General features: G+C 46.6%; 1 protein-coding gene across 1 annotated transcript; it reads right to left on the bottom strand.

Annotated features, from left to right (window-relative positions):
• Positions 1–5,119: 5,119 nt before the first annotated feature.
• SOWAHB (sosondowah ankyrin repeat domain family member B) lies at positions 5,120–9,110 on the bottom strand. Its single transcript, XM_043969638.1, has one exon. It carries the CDS (start codon positions 8,933–8,935, stop codon positions 6,437–6,439), a length of 2,499 nt encoding a protein of 832 aa, XP_043825573.1. The 5' UTR covers positions 8,936–9,110; the 3' UTR covers positions 5,120–6,436.
• Positions 9,111–13,018: the final 3,908 nt, after the last annotated feature.

Below are 13,018 nucleotides of genomic sequence, written 5' to 3'. Positions count from 1 at the left end.
ACCTGTGGGAACCAACTGCCCAGACATCCTACACCCAGCACTGGTGAGACCAGGGCGCTTTGACCGTCAGATTTACATTGGGCCCCCTGATATAAAAGGAGGGCACAGGGAGCTTGGAGGAGGACACTTCTCTTCTAGAGGGCCTGGAGGACGAGAACTGAGAGCAGACAGAAGAAAGCACCAAGAAAGAAGTCCAGGAAAGTACTGTGTAAACCAGTCAAGGCCTCTGAAGCATTTGTACTTTGGGGGATGACCCCACTCTCTTCACTGTACCTCTGGGGCTATGGCCCCCAGCACCTCTACCTATCAGCAGGAAAGTAGCTTTCAGAATCCCTGGAAAGCAGATTAAAGCACATTCTAAATACCAATGGGTGTTTGAGAGAAGGGTGCTTTGGAACAAACCAGGAGTCCTCATGCCTGAAACTTGCACAAAGTTCAGGTAGTGCACTGCCTTGGGAAAAAAACTGAGAGAACGACTATTGGCAAGAGCTGGGGTTGGATTCTTTTGGTTTAATTTTTCCCCACATGGCACTGGGTGGCCGGACTATACCATCTCATTTGACTCCTAACTTCAATTCCCCCTCCTATATGTCATGGACATCTCAATCCTATGCATCTGATTAAGCCTGACTCAATTATTTTTCCATTCTTTTATGGTAACCCCCATAATTATCTCAGGTGTCATGATAAATACAATGTTAGATTTGGCCTTGACATCTGTTACCAATTATATTAGATCCTTTAATTTCTCATAATGGCATGAGGATAATTAGGCAGATGATGCAAAAAGTAATGAAATGAAGATTAAAAAAAATCTTTTCTTAATATCACAATTGTCTTCTCAATTTATTCCCCACAGTGGGGAATGTAGTAATATTAAGTTTTAGAGAATGTTTCCATTTTTGTTTTTATTATGTTTCATGCATAACAACTGGACAATAATTGTAAAATCTTTAAAAAATATTCTGAATTTCCTTAGACATGTCTTTGAGAACTCTCATTGTTTGATTTGATTATTGGCAAAACTTGTAGGAAACTTTACCAGCTGATTACCAGCATCTGAAACTCCTGAAGTACTTTATAATCACATCCGAAACTCTACAGCTGAGACTTGTTAGTTGATCTTCAGCATCCACACCTGAAAGACTTTGATTCCGCAATTACACCCAGAGGACATCCCAAGAATCATCTGAGAAAAAACTTTTATAGGTAGTTTGAGAGCAGTTCATGGTTGAAGCAGGCTCATCGCAGAGGGCTTGAGGAAGAACCAGACCAGGCTGGAACTCTAGGCTAGATAGGCCTTTTCTTAAATCCACATATTCTTTTTTTTTCTAATGCCTGGTATGCTTTAATAAATGTTTAACACCCAAAGACTGGTGCTAAAGCTTCTAATTTAAGGTAACCACACATTTAGATTTTAAACATTACACCTGCTTGTTCTTTAACCCAGGAATAGAATTCTTTTTCACCGTGGTTGCAAGCCTACACCCCACCCCACCCCCACCCCCCTGCCACCACCACTGGAGATTGCTTCCTGGACCTGGGCACAGGCAACACAACAGAGTTCCACCTCAGCACAAGCAGAGACCCCTGCAGTTCCTTCCCCCCTCCCCCTCCAACCTCTACTCCCTCACCAGTGAGTTGAGTTCCAGAAGTAGCCACTGCCTCAACTGATTCCAAGGCTCTGGAGGCCTGATTCTCTGGGGTTGGGGCTAGGTCTATGAGGTATGGCCTGGATCTGCACTCCACTCTCACCCTGGTATAACAGATCTTTCCTGCCAACCTTCTAAGCCATCTTTGGCTGGAAAAATGATCTCATACCATCCTTTTGTGGGTTCTGCTGCTCCAGGAATTGTCTTATGGCATTATTTGAAAGGATTTGGAGGGATTTGGGGGAGAGCTCTGAGGAGTCACTTCCTTTCCTCCTCCATCTTGGCTCCACCCAAGATAATACTTTTAACTCTTGAGATCTGTAGCTCTATTAGGGTATAGTTACTAAACAGACTTTGATACGATGATATAAAGAAACTTAATGGGCAGAATAAAAATAATAGGGGGAAGAGTGGGAAGGGGAGTGAGAATGGGGTTAATTACATAATATGAAAAAGCACAAAAAACCCACTACAATAGAGGGAAAGAAGGGAGGGGTGAGCATTGTTTCAACTCTCATCAGATCTCTTTAAGAGGGAATAACATACAGCCATTTGGATAAAGAAACTTAGCTTACTCTTTAAGGAAGTAAAAGGGTAAGGGGGAAAGGGTGGTACTGATAAAAGAGTATCAAGGTAACTAATGAAAAAAAAAATGCACAGGAAGGTGGGCTAGCTGTACCAAATCTAAAGCTATACTATAAAGTGGCAGTCATCAAAACTATTTGGTACTGGCTAAGAAATAGAGTGATGAAATAGGTTAGGCACAGGAGACAGAGTAGTAAATGACTATAGTAATCTACTATTTGATAAACCAAGTAGCCATTGGACTGTGCATGAAACATTTATAACAGCTCTCGATGTGGTGGCAAAAAACTGGAAACTGAGGGAATGCCTATCAATTGGGGAATGGCTGAATGAGTTGTGGTATATGAATGTAATGGAATACTATTGTGCTTTAAGAAATGATGAGCAGGCAGATTTCAGAAAAACCTGGAAAGACTTAAGATGCTGAGTGAAATGAACAGAACCAGAAGAACATTGTATACTTAGAGAATCCTAAAGAATCAACTAAAAAACTGCTTAAAACAATTAACAACTTTAGCAAAGTTGCAGGATAGAAAATAAATCCACATAATCAGCATTTCTATACATGACCAACAAAACTCAGCAGCAAGAGATAGAAAGTGAAATTCCATTTAAAGTAACTGTAGACCATATAAAATAGTTGGGAGTCTACCTGCCCAGACAAACCTAGGAACTCTATGAACACAATAACAAAACACTTTTCACGCAAATAAAATGATCCAAGACAATTCCAAAGAGCTCATGATGTTCTCCACATCCAGAAAAAAGAATTGTAGATTCTGAATGCAGATTGAACCATACTGTTTCTACTTTTTGGTTGTTGTTTTTTCTTTTTTGAGGTTTTTCCCTTGTGTTGATTCTTTTTTCACAATATGACTAATGCAGAAATGTTTAATGTGATTGTACATATATAACCTATATCAGATTGCTTGCTCTCTTGGGGAGGGGGAAGGGAAGGAAGGGAGGGAGAAAAATTTGGAACTAGAAATCTTATAAAAACAAATGCTGAGAGGCAGGTAGGTGGCTCACTGGATAAAGCACCAGCCCTGGATTCAGGAGGACCTGAGTTCGGATCCAGCTTCAAACACTTGACACTTAGTAGTTGTATGACCCTGTGCAAGTCATTTAACCCTCATTGCCCCACTAAATAAATAAACAAACAAATAAATAATAAAAAACAGATATTAAAACTATCTTTAGGGGCAGCTAGGTGGTGCAGTGGATAGAGCACTGGCCCTGGACTCAGGAGGACCTGAGTTCAAATCCAGCCTCAGACACTTAACACTTACTAGCTGTGTGATCCTGGGCAAGTCACTTAACCCCAATTGCCTCACCAAAACAAACAAACAAACCTATCTTTACATGTAACTGGAAAATAATAAAATACTTTTATGATTAAAAAACAAAACAAAACCAACGCAAACAACAAAAAGAAAAAGAAAGAAACTTGGCCAGAAGGAGCAGCTAGATGGTGCAGCAGTAGCCCTGGGGAGGAGGACCTGAGTTCAAATTTGGTTTCAGACACTTACTATGTGACCCTAGGCAAGTCACTTAACTCCCATTTAGAGAGACAGACAGACAGACAGACAGACAGACAGACAGACAGACACACACACACACACACACACACACACACACACACACAGATAGAGAATACTTGACTGGAATTAGAGGTCTAGTCAAAGGCCAGGGAGTGGAAGATACCTAACTAGCATATATGATCCAAATATGAGACCAAGTCCTATCCCCTAAAGAAGACAATAACCAATTAATAGAAGTGCTAGCAATAAATCAGGCCCTGAAGAAGATAAGAATGTGGCAGAACCAATAAGTCTGGTTTGGGAGCATAAATGAGTCATTGTAGTTTTCAGAGTCTACATGAAGCCCTCCCTGAGCAATCCTAGGATCCTAACAGTGGAAAGGGCCATAGCAATTCAATTAGTCCAACCTACATGTCGAAATAGAGGCTCAGATGACTTGCCTAAGATCAAACAGGCAGCTAGGTGGCCTGGAGACAGGAAGACCTGCGTTCAGACCTAGCCTCTAACGCTTAATAGTTGTGTAAGCCTGGACTCAATATTCTTTTTTTGTTTTGTTTTGTGGAGCAGTGAGAGTTAAGTGACTTGCCCAGGGTCACACAGCTAGTAAGTGTAAAAAGACAGGGGCCAGATTTGAACTCAGATCCTCCTGAATCCAGGGCCAGTGCTTTACCCACTGCGACACCTAGCTGCCCCAATTCCATGTCTTTTTAATGGCTCTCCTCCATGCCCAGAACATTCTCCCTCTTCACCTCCACCACCTGGCTTCCCTCAAGACTTAGCTCAAATCCTGGGGGCCATCTCCAGTCATCCTGATCTGTCTTGCCACTGGACCCAGATGGTTCCAGAGAGAGTGAGGCTGATGACTTGGCACAGTCCTGCCTCACTTGCAAGTCAAAAAATTGCCTTCGTGTTGTCCTTGGTCCTCTTGGAGAAAGAAGGACAAACAACTCCAATCCCACCTTCTGCAGCAGGTCTTTCCTCTTACGGCTAGTGCCTTCCATGTACTCTGTATACATCTTACATGTAGCTAGTAGGCTATGTCCCCATTTAGGCTGAATGCCTAAAGGGCTGAGACCCTGTTTTTACCTTTCTTTGTATCAGTGATGTTTAGCAGTGCCCGGCACTTAATACACTAAGCCTTACCTTTGGGAACCATAAGGATAAAAGGCAAAGACATTCCCTATTCTCAAAGAATTTTTTCATTCAGTATGGGAAACAGGACATGTAAAGCAAAATGTGTTAAGGACTTCTCTATCCTAAACTGCAAAAATTTTCATTGCTATTTAATGGTAATTGAACTTAAACACAAATGAAACAAAAACATAATTTAAAATACTGCTTTATTGACTGTCCATTAAAAGACTGCAGAATAAAATTAACATTCCCCTCTGCCATTCATTTAGAACTAACATTTTTTTGCATAGAATTAGATTGTGTTTCTATTCATTCTTTCCATTTATGTCCTGAAATCTTTCCATCCCATTACAAGGTACATGGGCTAACTTCTTTCCTAGAATAGATCTGAGATGATGTGCTTCCATCCAGTCTTCACTGGATACATTTAGTGCAAATTCAATTTTTACCAGCAGCTCCAGAAATTGCATTTCATCCCCTCCCCTTCCCCACAATGTGGATAAGGCAATATTCATCCTTTAACTCAATTATTCAGTACCCACTATAATCAGGGACTCCTTGGTTGGCCATTCAAAACTTGATGCATTTTTGGAGGGGCACAAGATCATGATTGGATCTCTTTCAAATCCTTAATCAGCCATCCTTCCCACTTAACCTAAAAGTGAGGGAGTGTCCATGAACCCTCAAGGGAGGTCTATGGATATATCTCAGGGAGTCCCTACATTTGGATGGGAAAAAAATACATCTTTATTTTCATTAACCTCCAAAATTCAACATTTCTTTTAAATATTTAAAAACATTTTTTGAGAAGGGGTCCATAGGCTTCACCAGACTGACCAGAGGTAGGGATGGGGGTCCATGATACAAAAAAAAAAATGGTCAGAGAAATGATTCTCCAAAGCTTCACCAATCCCCTCCACCTGGAACTGCAGAAACAACCAAATACTAGGGGTTGGAGGTGGAGGGATTTTGAACCTACTTCCTCTTTTTCATACATAGAATGGATTTTACCAAAGTACACAAAATAAAGGTCAACACTGATTTGTGAAATATGGGGGGGTTTTGTGCCTTCCCAATACCCTTGAGAAAGATTTATTACAAAGGATGGGGGGGGGGAGGGTGTGGCACTGAACAAAAATAGGCTGAGCCATAGTTGAAGTCTTGGAGCCCTGAGTGCCTTCTAGATGGTTGGCTCTCCTGTTGGGGCATCTGCTCAAGCGTCTGGTGCTTCACTCAGTGGTAACAAAGGAGAGTCTGTCCTGAGGATTTCCATATTTCTCCCATGGCCCCCTGTCTTCTATTCATGCTTAAGAAAGCAGAGCCTCCAAGACTAGGCAAGTCCTGGCAGGGTTACCAACCCAAGTCTAGGGAGATGTGCCCTGCAAATCAGCTACCCAATTCCCCAGCAATTCATCTTCTGAGTCTTTTAAGCCAGAAGCGACTCTGGTCTTGGCAGAGTGTGGAGTTTGCTCCCCAGCTAACTCCAGATCAGAATGTCCCGGCACACTTGAGTGAGGGGACGCTTCAGTCACTGTACTCTTCTCTCTCCCCTGATGAGCGGGATTTGTCATGCTGGTGGGCCATTTTCCATCTGTTGTGCTGATTTTTGAGTAATGCAGCAAGGGAGGCCTTTCTGCTTATGTTCCTTGCTACATCATGACTCTTGGCCTTCCTAGTGGGGGAAGGACTTCTAACCAAGGAATAAACTGGGAAAATGGGCTTCCCCTTAGGGGCACCAAGAAGCTGCCATATCTCCCCAGTGGTATTGCTAGTCAAATACTGCCATGGCTTCTTCCCACTGCTGTCCCGTACATTCACTCGAGACTCCAGCCTCTGCACCAGAAGTTTGATGATACTCTGGTGGCCATGGATGGCAGCAAGGTGCAAAGGGGTATACCCACAGCTGGACTTCACATTCGTGTCAAGGACGATCCCTGCCTTTTGGGCCCCTTTGACCAAGTCTTGAAGGGCCTGGAGAGCCCCATGTTTGGCAATCCAGTGCAATGCAGTATACCCAGTCAGAAAGTCTTTGTGAAGAGCCAGCTGGGGGTCTTCCCAAAACAGAGCCAGTGCCTGTACCCACGAGCCGCTGGCTAGTCTCACAATCCATTCATGCTCCCGGGAGTCCAAGGGCACTAAAGAGGATTTGTGTACAGTAGGTCTAAGTGAAACTAAGACAGAAGACACATCCCCAGGGGGAACCCAAATTCTATCTGCCAGTCTTTGCCTGGAGACACCCTTGGAATGTGTTGGCTTCAGGGTCAAAGGGGCATCCACCTTTGGACAGGGCACTGCTCCTGCCCTAGATGACTTTCTGGATCGGGGTGGCCTACGGTTCCTTTTTACTAAGTCTTCATCTAGCAACTCCTCATCGGAGGAGGAGATTCTGCCCCTCTCTGCTCTGGAACTTCTCCTCAGAGATCTCTTTAACCTGAGAGTTGGACAGGGCATAGGGTCTTGAGGCAGGCTACGGGACTCTCTGGGTGATTTGGTTGAGATAACACCAGGACCATCAACCCTTGCTGGGATCTGTTGAAGGGAGTAATTACCCCGAAATATGGGTCCCTGGGATTTATTGTCCTGTTGGGATTTGATCAAATGGCCAGCTGGCGTCCTGAGTTTTTGCTGGCCTCCGTTTTCTAGGGGAACCCTAGGGGCTTCCTCCAACTCCCCTGGAGACTCCCTTGGGCCACTGGTACTCTCCTCACTGTCATGATTCTCTTCTTCCACAAAGTTCTCCAGATCTTGGAGATCTAGTTGACAACGGATGCTCCGAAAAATGGAAGGCCCAGCAGGTAAGAGAGGAGGGGAAACAGGGAGAGCAGGTGGCAACCTCTCTGAGGCTGGGTGGCCCCTGCTGTAGGGCAGCTCCGGGAAGTTCTCAGGCAGCACACACCAAAACCGGCTGGGACTTTGCTGTATCCTTTCTGCCACACTGCGTGGAGAGAGCTGGGAGTGGTTGGCCACCCACTCGAGGGTGCGTTGCTGCTGCTGGGCTGCATAGGAATGTGGTCCACTTGGAGTCAATAGTTCTGTGCCATCCCCAGGGAAATCAAGGGATGCCAAGCAAGGGATAGTTCCTGAGGCCCTGAAGGTTTCTGTGACCACCGGTGAGGGTTTGGTGGATGAGCTGGAGCTAGAACGTGGTGTACCTTCGAGTGGTCCCCCTGAGCTGGGCTCCACGGCCTGCTGCCCTTCTGAGCGAGGGCTCCCATGTGAATGGGGGCGTGGCTCTGTAGAGTCAACCCAAGGGCTCTCCTGAACACGGTCCCCAAAGCAGCCACCTTGAGCCCCGGCCGCAGCACAGCGCACCCTAGCCTGAGGTGAGGGGCCTGCAGCGGCTGCCTCCCCCGGCCTCCCAGGGCTGACACTGCCTCCCTCTCTCCCGGTTTCGGTGGACTCTGGAGCATCCCCGGGCCTGGCCGAGAGTCCATTGCACTCTATTTCCGGGGCTCCTGCACCTGAAGGCTCAGTCTCTAGTTCCTTCTCCCTAGGCTGCCTCCTGGTCCGCTGGGGCCGCTGCTGGGGCTGGGGCTGCTGGGGCTGCTGCGGCTGGGGCTGGGGCTGCTGCTGCTGAAGCTGAAGCTGTTGCTGTGGGGACTGGGGCTTCTGCCGCAGCCGGGACGCCCGGCGCCGGCTTCCCGGGGAAGCGGCCGGGGCTCCCGGGGAGGCTCCCGGGGAGGCGGCCGGTGAGGCTCCCGAGGGTCCCGGCGGCGGCTGCGGCCGCTCCGCAGCGGCGGGCGGGGGGTCGCCGCGGGGCCCGCGCAGCCCCTCCTCCCCCACGAGGTCCCGGTACCTCTTCTTGAGCACCACGAGCTTGGTGCCGTCGGGGTCCTGGCGCACGGCGGCCACGGAGTTGACCAAAGTCTTGAAGAGCTCGCGGCGCTGCTGCAGCTGCCCGGGGGGCGCGCTGGGGTCCCGGAGGAAGCGCTTGAAGTGGCCCAGCAGGGCGGCGTTGGTCACCCGGCCCCCGGCCTGGCACAGGAAGTCCAGCAGCTCCTCCTGGCTCAGCTCCCGGGCCATCTTCCTCCTCCTGCGCCCGGGCGACCGCCGGTGCGTGTCACCTGCTCCCGGGGGCAGGCCCGCCGCCCTCCATCAGCTGGAGGCGCCGAGTCCCGGGGCTGGGGGCGCGCCGGCCGGCACCCTCGGTGGGGGGCGGGGGCGCGGGCTCGGGCCGATCGCCGGGCGGTGCGTCCTGGCCGGCAAAGGTGCCCGGGCTGGCTCGTGCGTGCGCGGTTTTCACCTGAACCCTTGGGGCTCCTCCTCCTTGGCACTGGGGGAAGGGCCGGCTCGGCCGCCTCCACTCCCTCCTCCCGCTCTCGGTTTCTGCCGCCACCCCTCCACTGAGGATGAGTCAAACCCGGGTGAGCTGGCCCGGAGTGGGGCTGCAGGTGAGGGGGGTGGGAGGGGGCGGGGAGCAAGTCGGCCGGGCTCCGCGGACAGCCCCGCCCACCTGGAAGGTGGCAGCCCGCCGGGGTCCTCCCGGGCAGACGCAGCCCTGGAGAGAGACAGAGAGAGAGAGGGAGAGAGAGGGAGAGAGAGGGGGAGAGAGAGAGAGAGAGAGAGAGAGTCTGTCAATAAGTTATCTATGAAGTCGGCCTGGGAGGGAGAGGAGCTGCTAGCCGAGATAGTCCGCAGGTCTCTCCCACTGGGCGTATTTCTTAGGTATTTCGGCGGGGGGAGGGTAAAGAAGGATTTCGGGATCCCTCGGGCAAGATTGTTGTAGGCAGTCACTTTAGACCGGTCTCAAGCCTCTCTTGATATGCAGATACTATCTTTGTAATGAGATTACCTGCTCCTTTACCTTACTTCCCGAGAGATCCTCTGTCTTGACTGATAATTTATATATGTTAACAACTGTGTCTCTGCTGGATTGGTTTTCTTTTCTTTTCTTTTTTCCCCTTTTTTGCTTTTGTCGGAAAGAGGGAAAGAAGGGAGGGAGGAAAGAGAGAGGGGGAAGGGAAAGGGGGAAGGAGGAGGAAAGGAAATCACACTTAGGGCTGAATAATCGCTATGCCATGATTGATTATGGAGTTAAAGGGAACATGAAAGGTATCATTCTGGATAAAAATATTGTCTTTTTTTGTTTTATTAAATATTGCAAAGAGGAAGCAAATTGGTTTCTAACACACACCTTATTAAATTATATTTCCGCATTCTCTGGCACCTAGTAACCTTTCATTCATTCATTTATTTGTTAACCTGAAAATTAATGAAACAATCAATATAGGAGAAATAAGGTCTTTAATCTAATCAGGGCAGTGGAGCCATAACTCGGAGTATGACAAAGCAAGAATGCTAGGAATACCCAAAGATGGGGATGGGGTAACAGAACAAAGGAAACTTATTGTAAATGAACCTTTAAAAAAGGGAGCTATGAGACTGCCCTTGAGTTAAGTACAGAAGCTACTTAACTCTAGATAGAAACTACTTAATGTAAATAGATCCTTTTAATAATTCTAAGTCCTAGGAATACAAATTTGTTTGGGGGGGGGAATCATAAAGCAATCAAGAGTCCCCAGGCAATTCTTTGGCCTGGGAATGGGGATTTGGTGGGGATCAGTTCTCCATAAATAGTCTTTATCTCACACACTCACTCACTCACTCACTCACTCACTCACTCACTCACTCACTCACTCACTCACTCACTCACTCATTCATTCATTCCTCTAGGCCCTTTCCCTTTTTTCCTTCAAAATCAAGGTTGGAGCTGCCCCCCCCACACACACACACACAGAGTCTCACTTAACTTTAGCATTCCAAATATTGCAGGAATTTCCTAATCCAAAAACAGGGTACAGGGAAACTATCTTTGGGTCTGGAGTTAGAAAAGCAGGATTCCAATCCCAGGTTTTGGCATTCCTCATCCCTACTAGGAGAGAATTAGCTTAAATTGCCCCTAAAAATCCCTTTCAAGTTTAATATTGTAAACCTTAATAAATACTTATTAATTTATTTCATTTTTCTACATTTATGGATAGTTACACTTTTTTCTCATTACTCATGATTTTATAGTACTTTTTGTCACCTTGCTCCTCTTTCCCTTGACTTCTGTCTTTTTAATAGTGGAGATCTTGCACTCCCTTTAATGAGCACATTATTCCCTGAATTGTCTCCCTTAGTGGATCTCACTTTTTTTGTTCATGTCACTTTAATTCAGAAATTCTTCGCCTGAGTTCTATGAACATGGTTCGTTTTGGTTGATTGGTTGATAGATGGATGAATGACAGATAACTATTTCAATATCACTGGTTTCCTTAACAACACTATGTATTTTGTTTTATGCATTTCAACATCTTATTTTATTTTTGGCAGGGCAATGAGAGTTAAGTGACCTGGCCAGGGTCACACAGCTAGTAACTGTCAAGTGTCTGAGGCTGGATTTGAACTCAGGTCCTCCTGAATCCAGAGTCAGTGCTTTATCCACTGTGCCATTTAGCTGCCCCCATTTCAACATTTTATTCAGAGAATGAGTCCAGAGGCTTAACAAGCCTAAAGGCTAAAGGGATCCTGTGAGGAAATGTGGGTTGGGCTCCTCTCAATCCAGACCTGTTTGAGGAAGAAGTCTGCTTCTCTTCCCCCTTACCTCCCCCCCCACCAGCCAACAAAATCCCATGATTCAGGGAAACCCTAGGTTGGTCACAATTAGATCTGCTCCTGAGCTGTGTCTTTGTGGGGAAGGAGTTGAAGGATTGATTCTTATGCTAATCCAAGATATAGTGAAACGCTGATGTAGAAGTGATAACTGTATTATGGAATCCTAGGACTCAGTATCTGTGCAGACCCTTTTGTATTCTCTATGGGTGTTACTGTGGGTTGGACCCAATGGAAACCATTAGAATTGTCACCATCATCCCACAGAGTCAACACCAAACAGTACTGGGTCCCCCCAGAGACTGAAAGATATTTCTTCTCTAGGGATGGAGATGAAGGAAGCCGGAGTGCTTCTTTAAATTAAGCTCCTCTTACAATGGCCCTGTGTTTCTCATGAGGAAGGCAGCTTACAGTGAGCCACAGGGAGCAGAACAAAGTCCTCGTGCCTAATTAGTCCAGCTGTTTCTGGCCCAGACTCAGAGTCAGTAGTATAGAGTTATTGATCTCACCAATGCTTGTTGCTCTATCCTTGTGGCTGAAGGTAGTCAGAGAAAGTTTGCATTGACCTTAGAAGCAGTCTAATATACTTTCACCATCCTTACCCCACAGTTACCTGAATTCTCCTTCCTATTCCCACATTATAGACCTGAGTCTTCCCTTCCTTAGGGCACTGATGTATGCCATAATGTTGGTGATATAATGTTGACTGAGTCAGGTGAGACCACAGTGGCAGAGGCCCTAGATCTGATTGTGCCCCCTGTGAGGGACAAGGGGGTAGGAAATAAACCCTATGAAAATTTAGGGTCCAACCTACTCAGTTAAATTTGGTGGAATACAATGGAAGGCAGAAACAGGAATCTATCTTTTTTTCCTTTGTTTTTTGTGGGGCAATGAGGGTTAAGTGACTTGCCCAGGTTCACACAACTACTAAGTGTCAAGTGTCTAAGGCCGGATTTGAACTCAGGGCCTCCTGAATCCAGGGCTGGTGCTCTATCCACTGTGCCACCTAACAGCCCCCAGAAACAGGAATCTAGGCACAGAGCAGAATAATCTATTGACCCTACTGTTTCTAAGAAGGAAGCCCAGAGACTTTGAATTCTTCAGTTTTTAGAGACACCACATTTCCAGTCTGAGCATCCTAATGGCCTCCATTTTCTGAGGCACTTGAAGTTTGCCTCCTTTAAGTGGGGCACAGAATAACCTACAGCCCTGGAAAATCTAAAGCGGACAACCCATTAATGTCTCTCCTGGGGACTTTAATGACTCTACAAGGCACATGGTTTTGGAGGTATGGGCCCCTAAAGAACAGGTTGATTATAGTCTTTGGCACCAATGGGTGGTCAGATTAAGCAACTGTTAGACTTCTGAACCTACAAGTTCCCCCATATGCTATTGCACTTTTGAAAATCAGTTGCTTACCTATTACTGGGCCCTAGTTGTTCCTAAAGAGATGATTCAGAGTGATACAATTCCCCTTTGTCCAGAATTGCCTATTATAAGTTAGGTGATGAA

Source organism: Dromiciops gliroides, chromosome 6, assembly GCF_019393635.1.
Source record: "Dromiciops gliroides isolate mDroGli1 chromosome 6, mDroGli1.pri, whole genome shotgun sequence".
NCBI lineage: Eukaryota > Metazoa > Chordata > Mammalia > Microbiotheria > Microbiotheriidae > Dromiciops > Dromiciops gliroides.
Note: the sequence above shows the minus strand (reverse complement) of the source record. Positions and strands in the feature narration are given on the sequence as shown.

Excerpts from the sequence above, each read along its gene's own strand:
- SOWAHB (XM_043969638.1), bottom strand. The coding sequence starts at position 8,935 with ATGGCCCGGGAGCTGAGCCAGGAGGAGCTGCTGGACTTCCTGTGCCAG.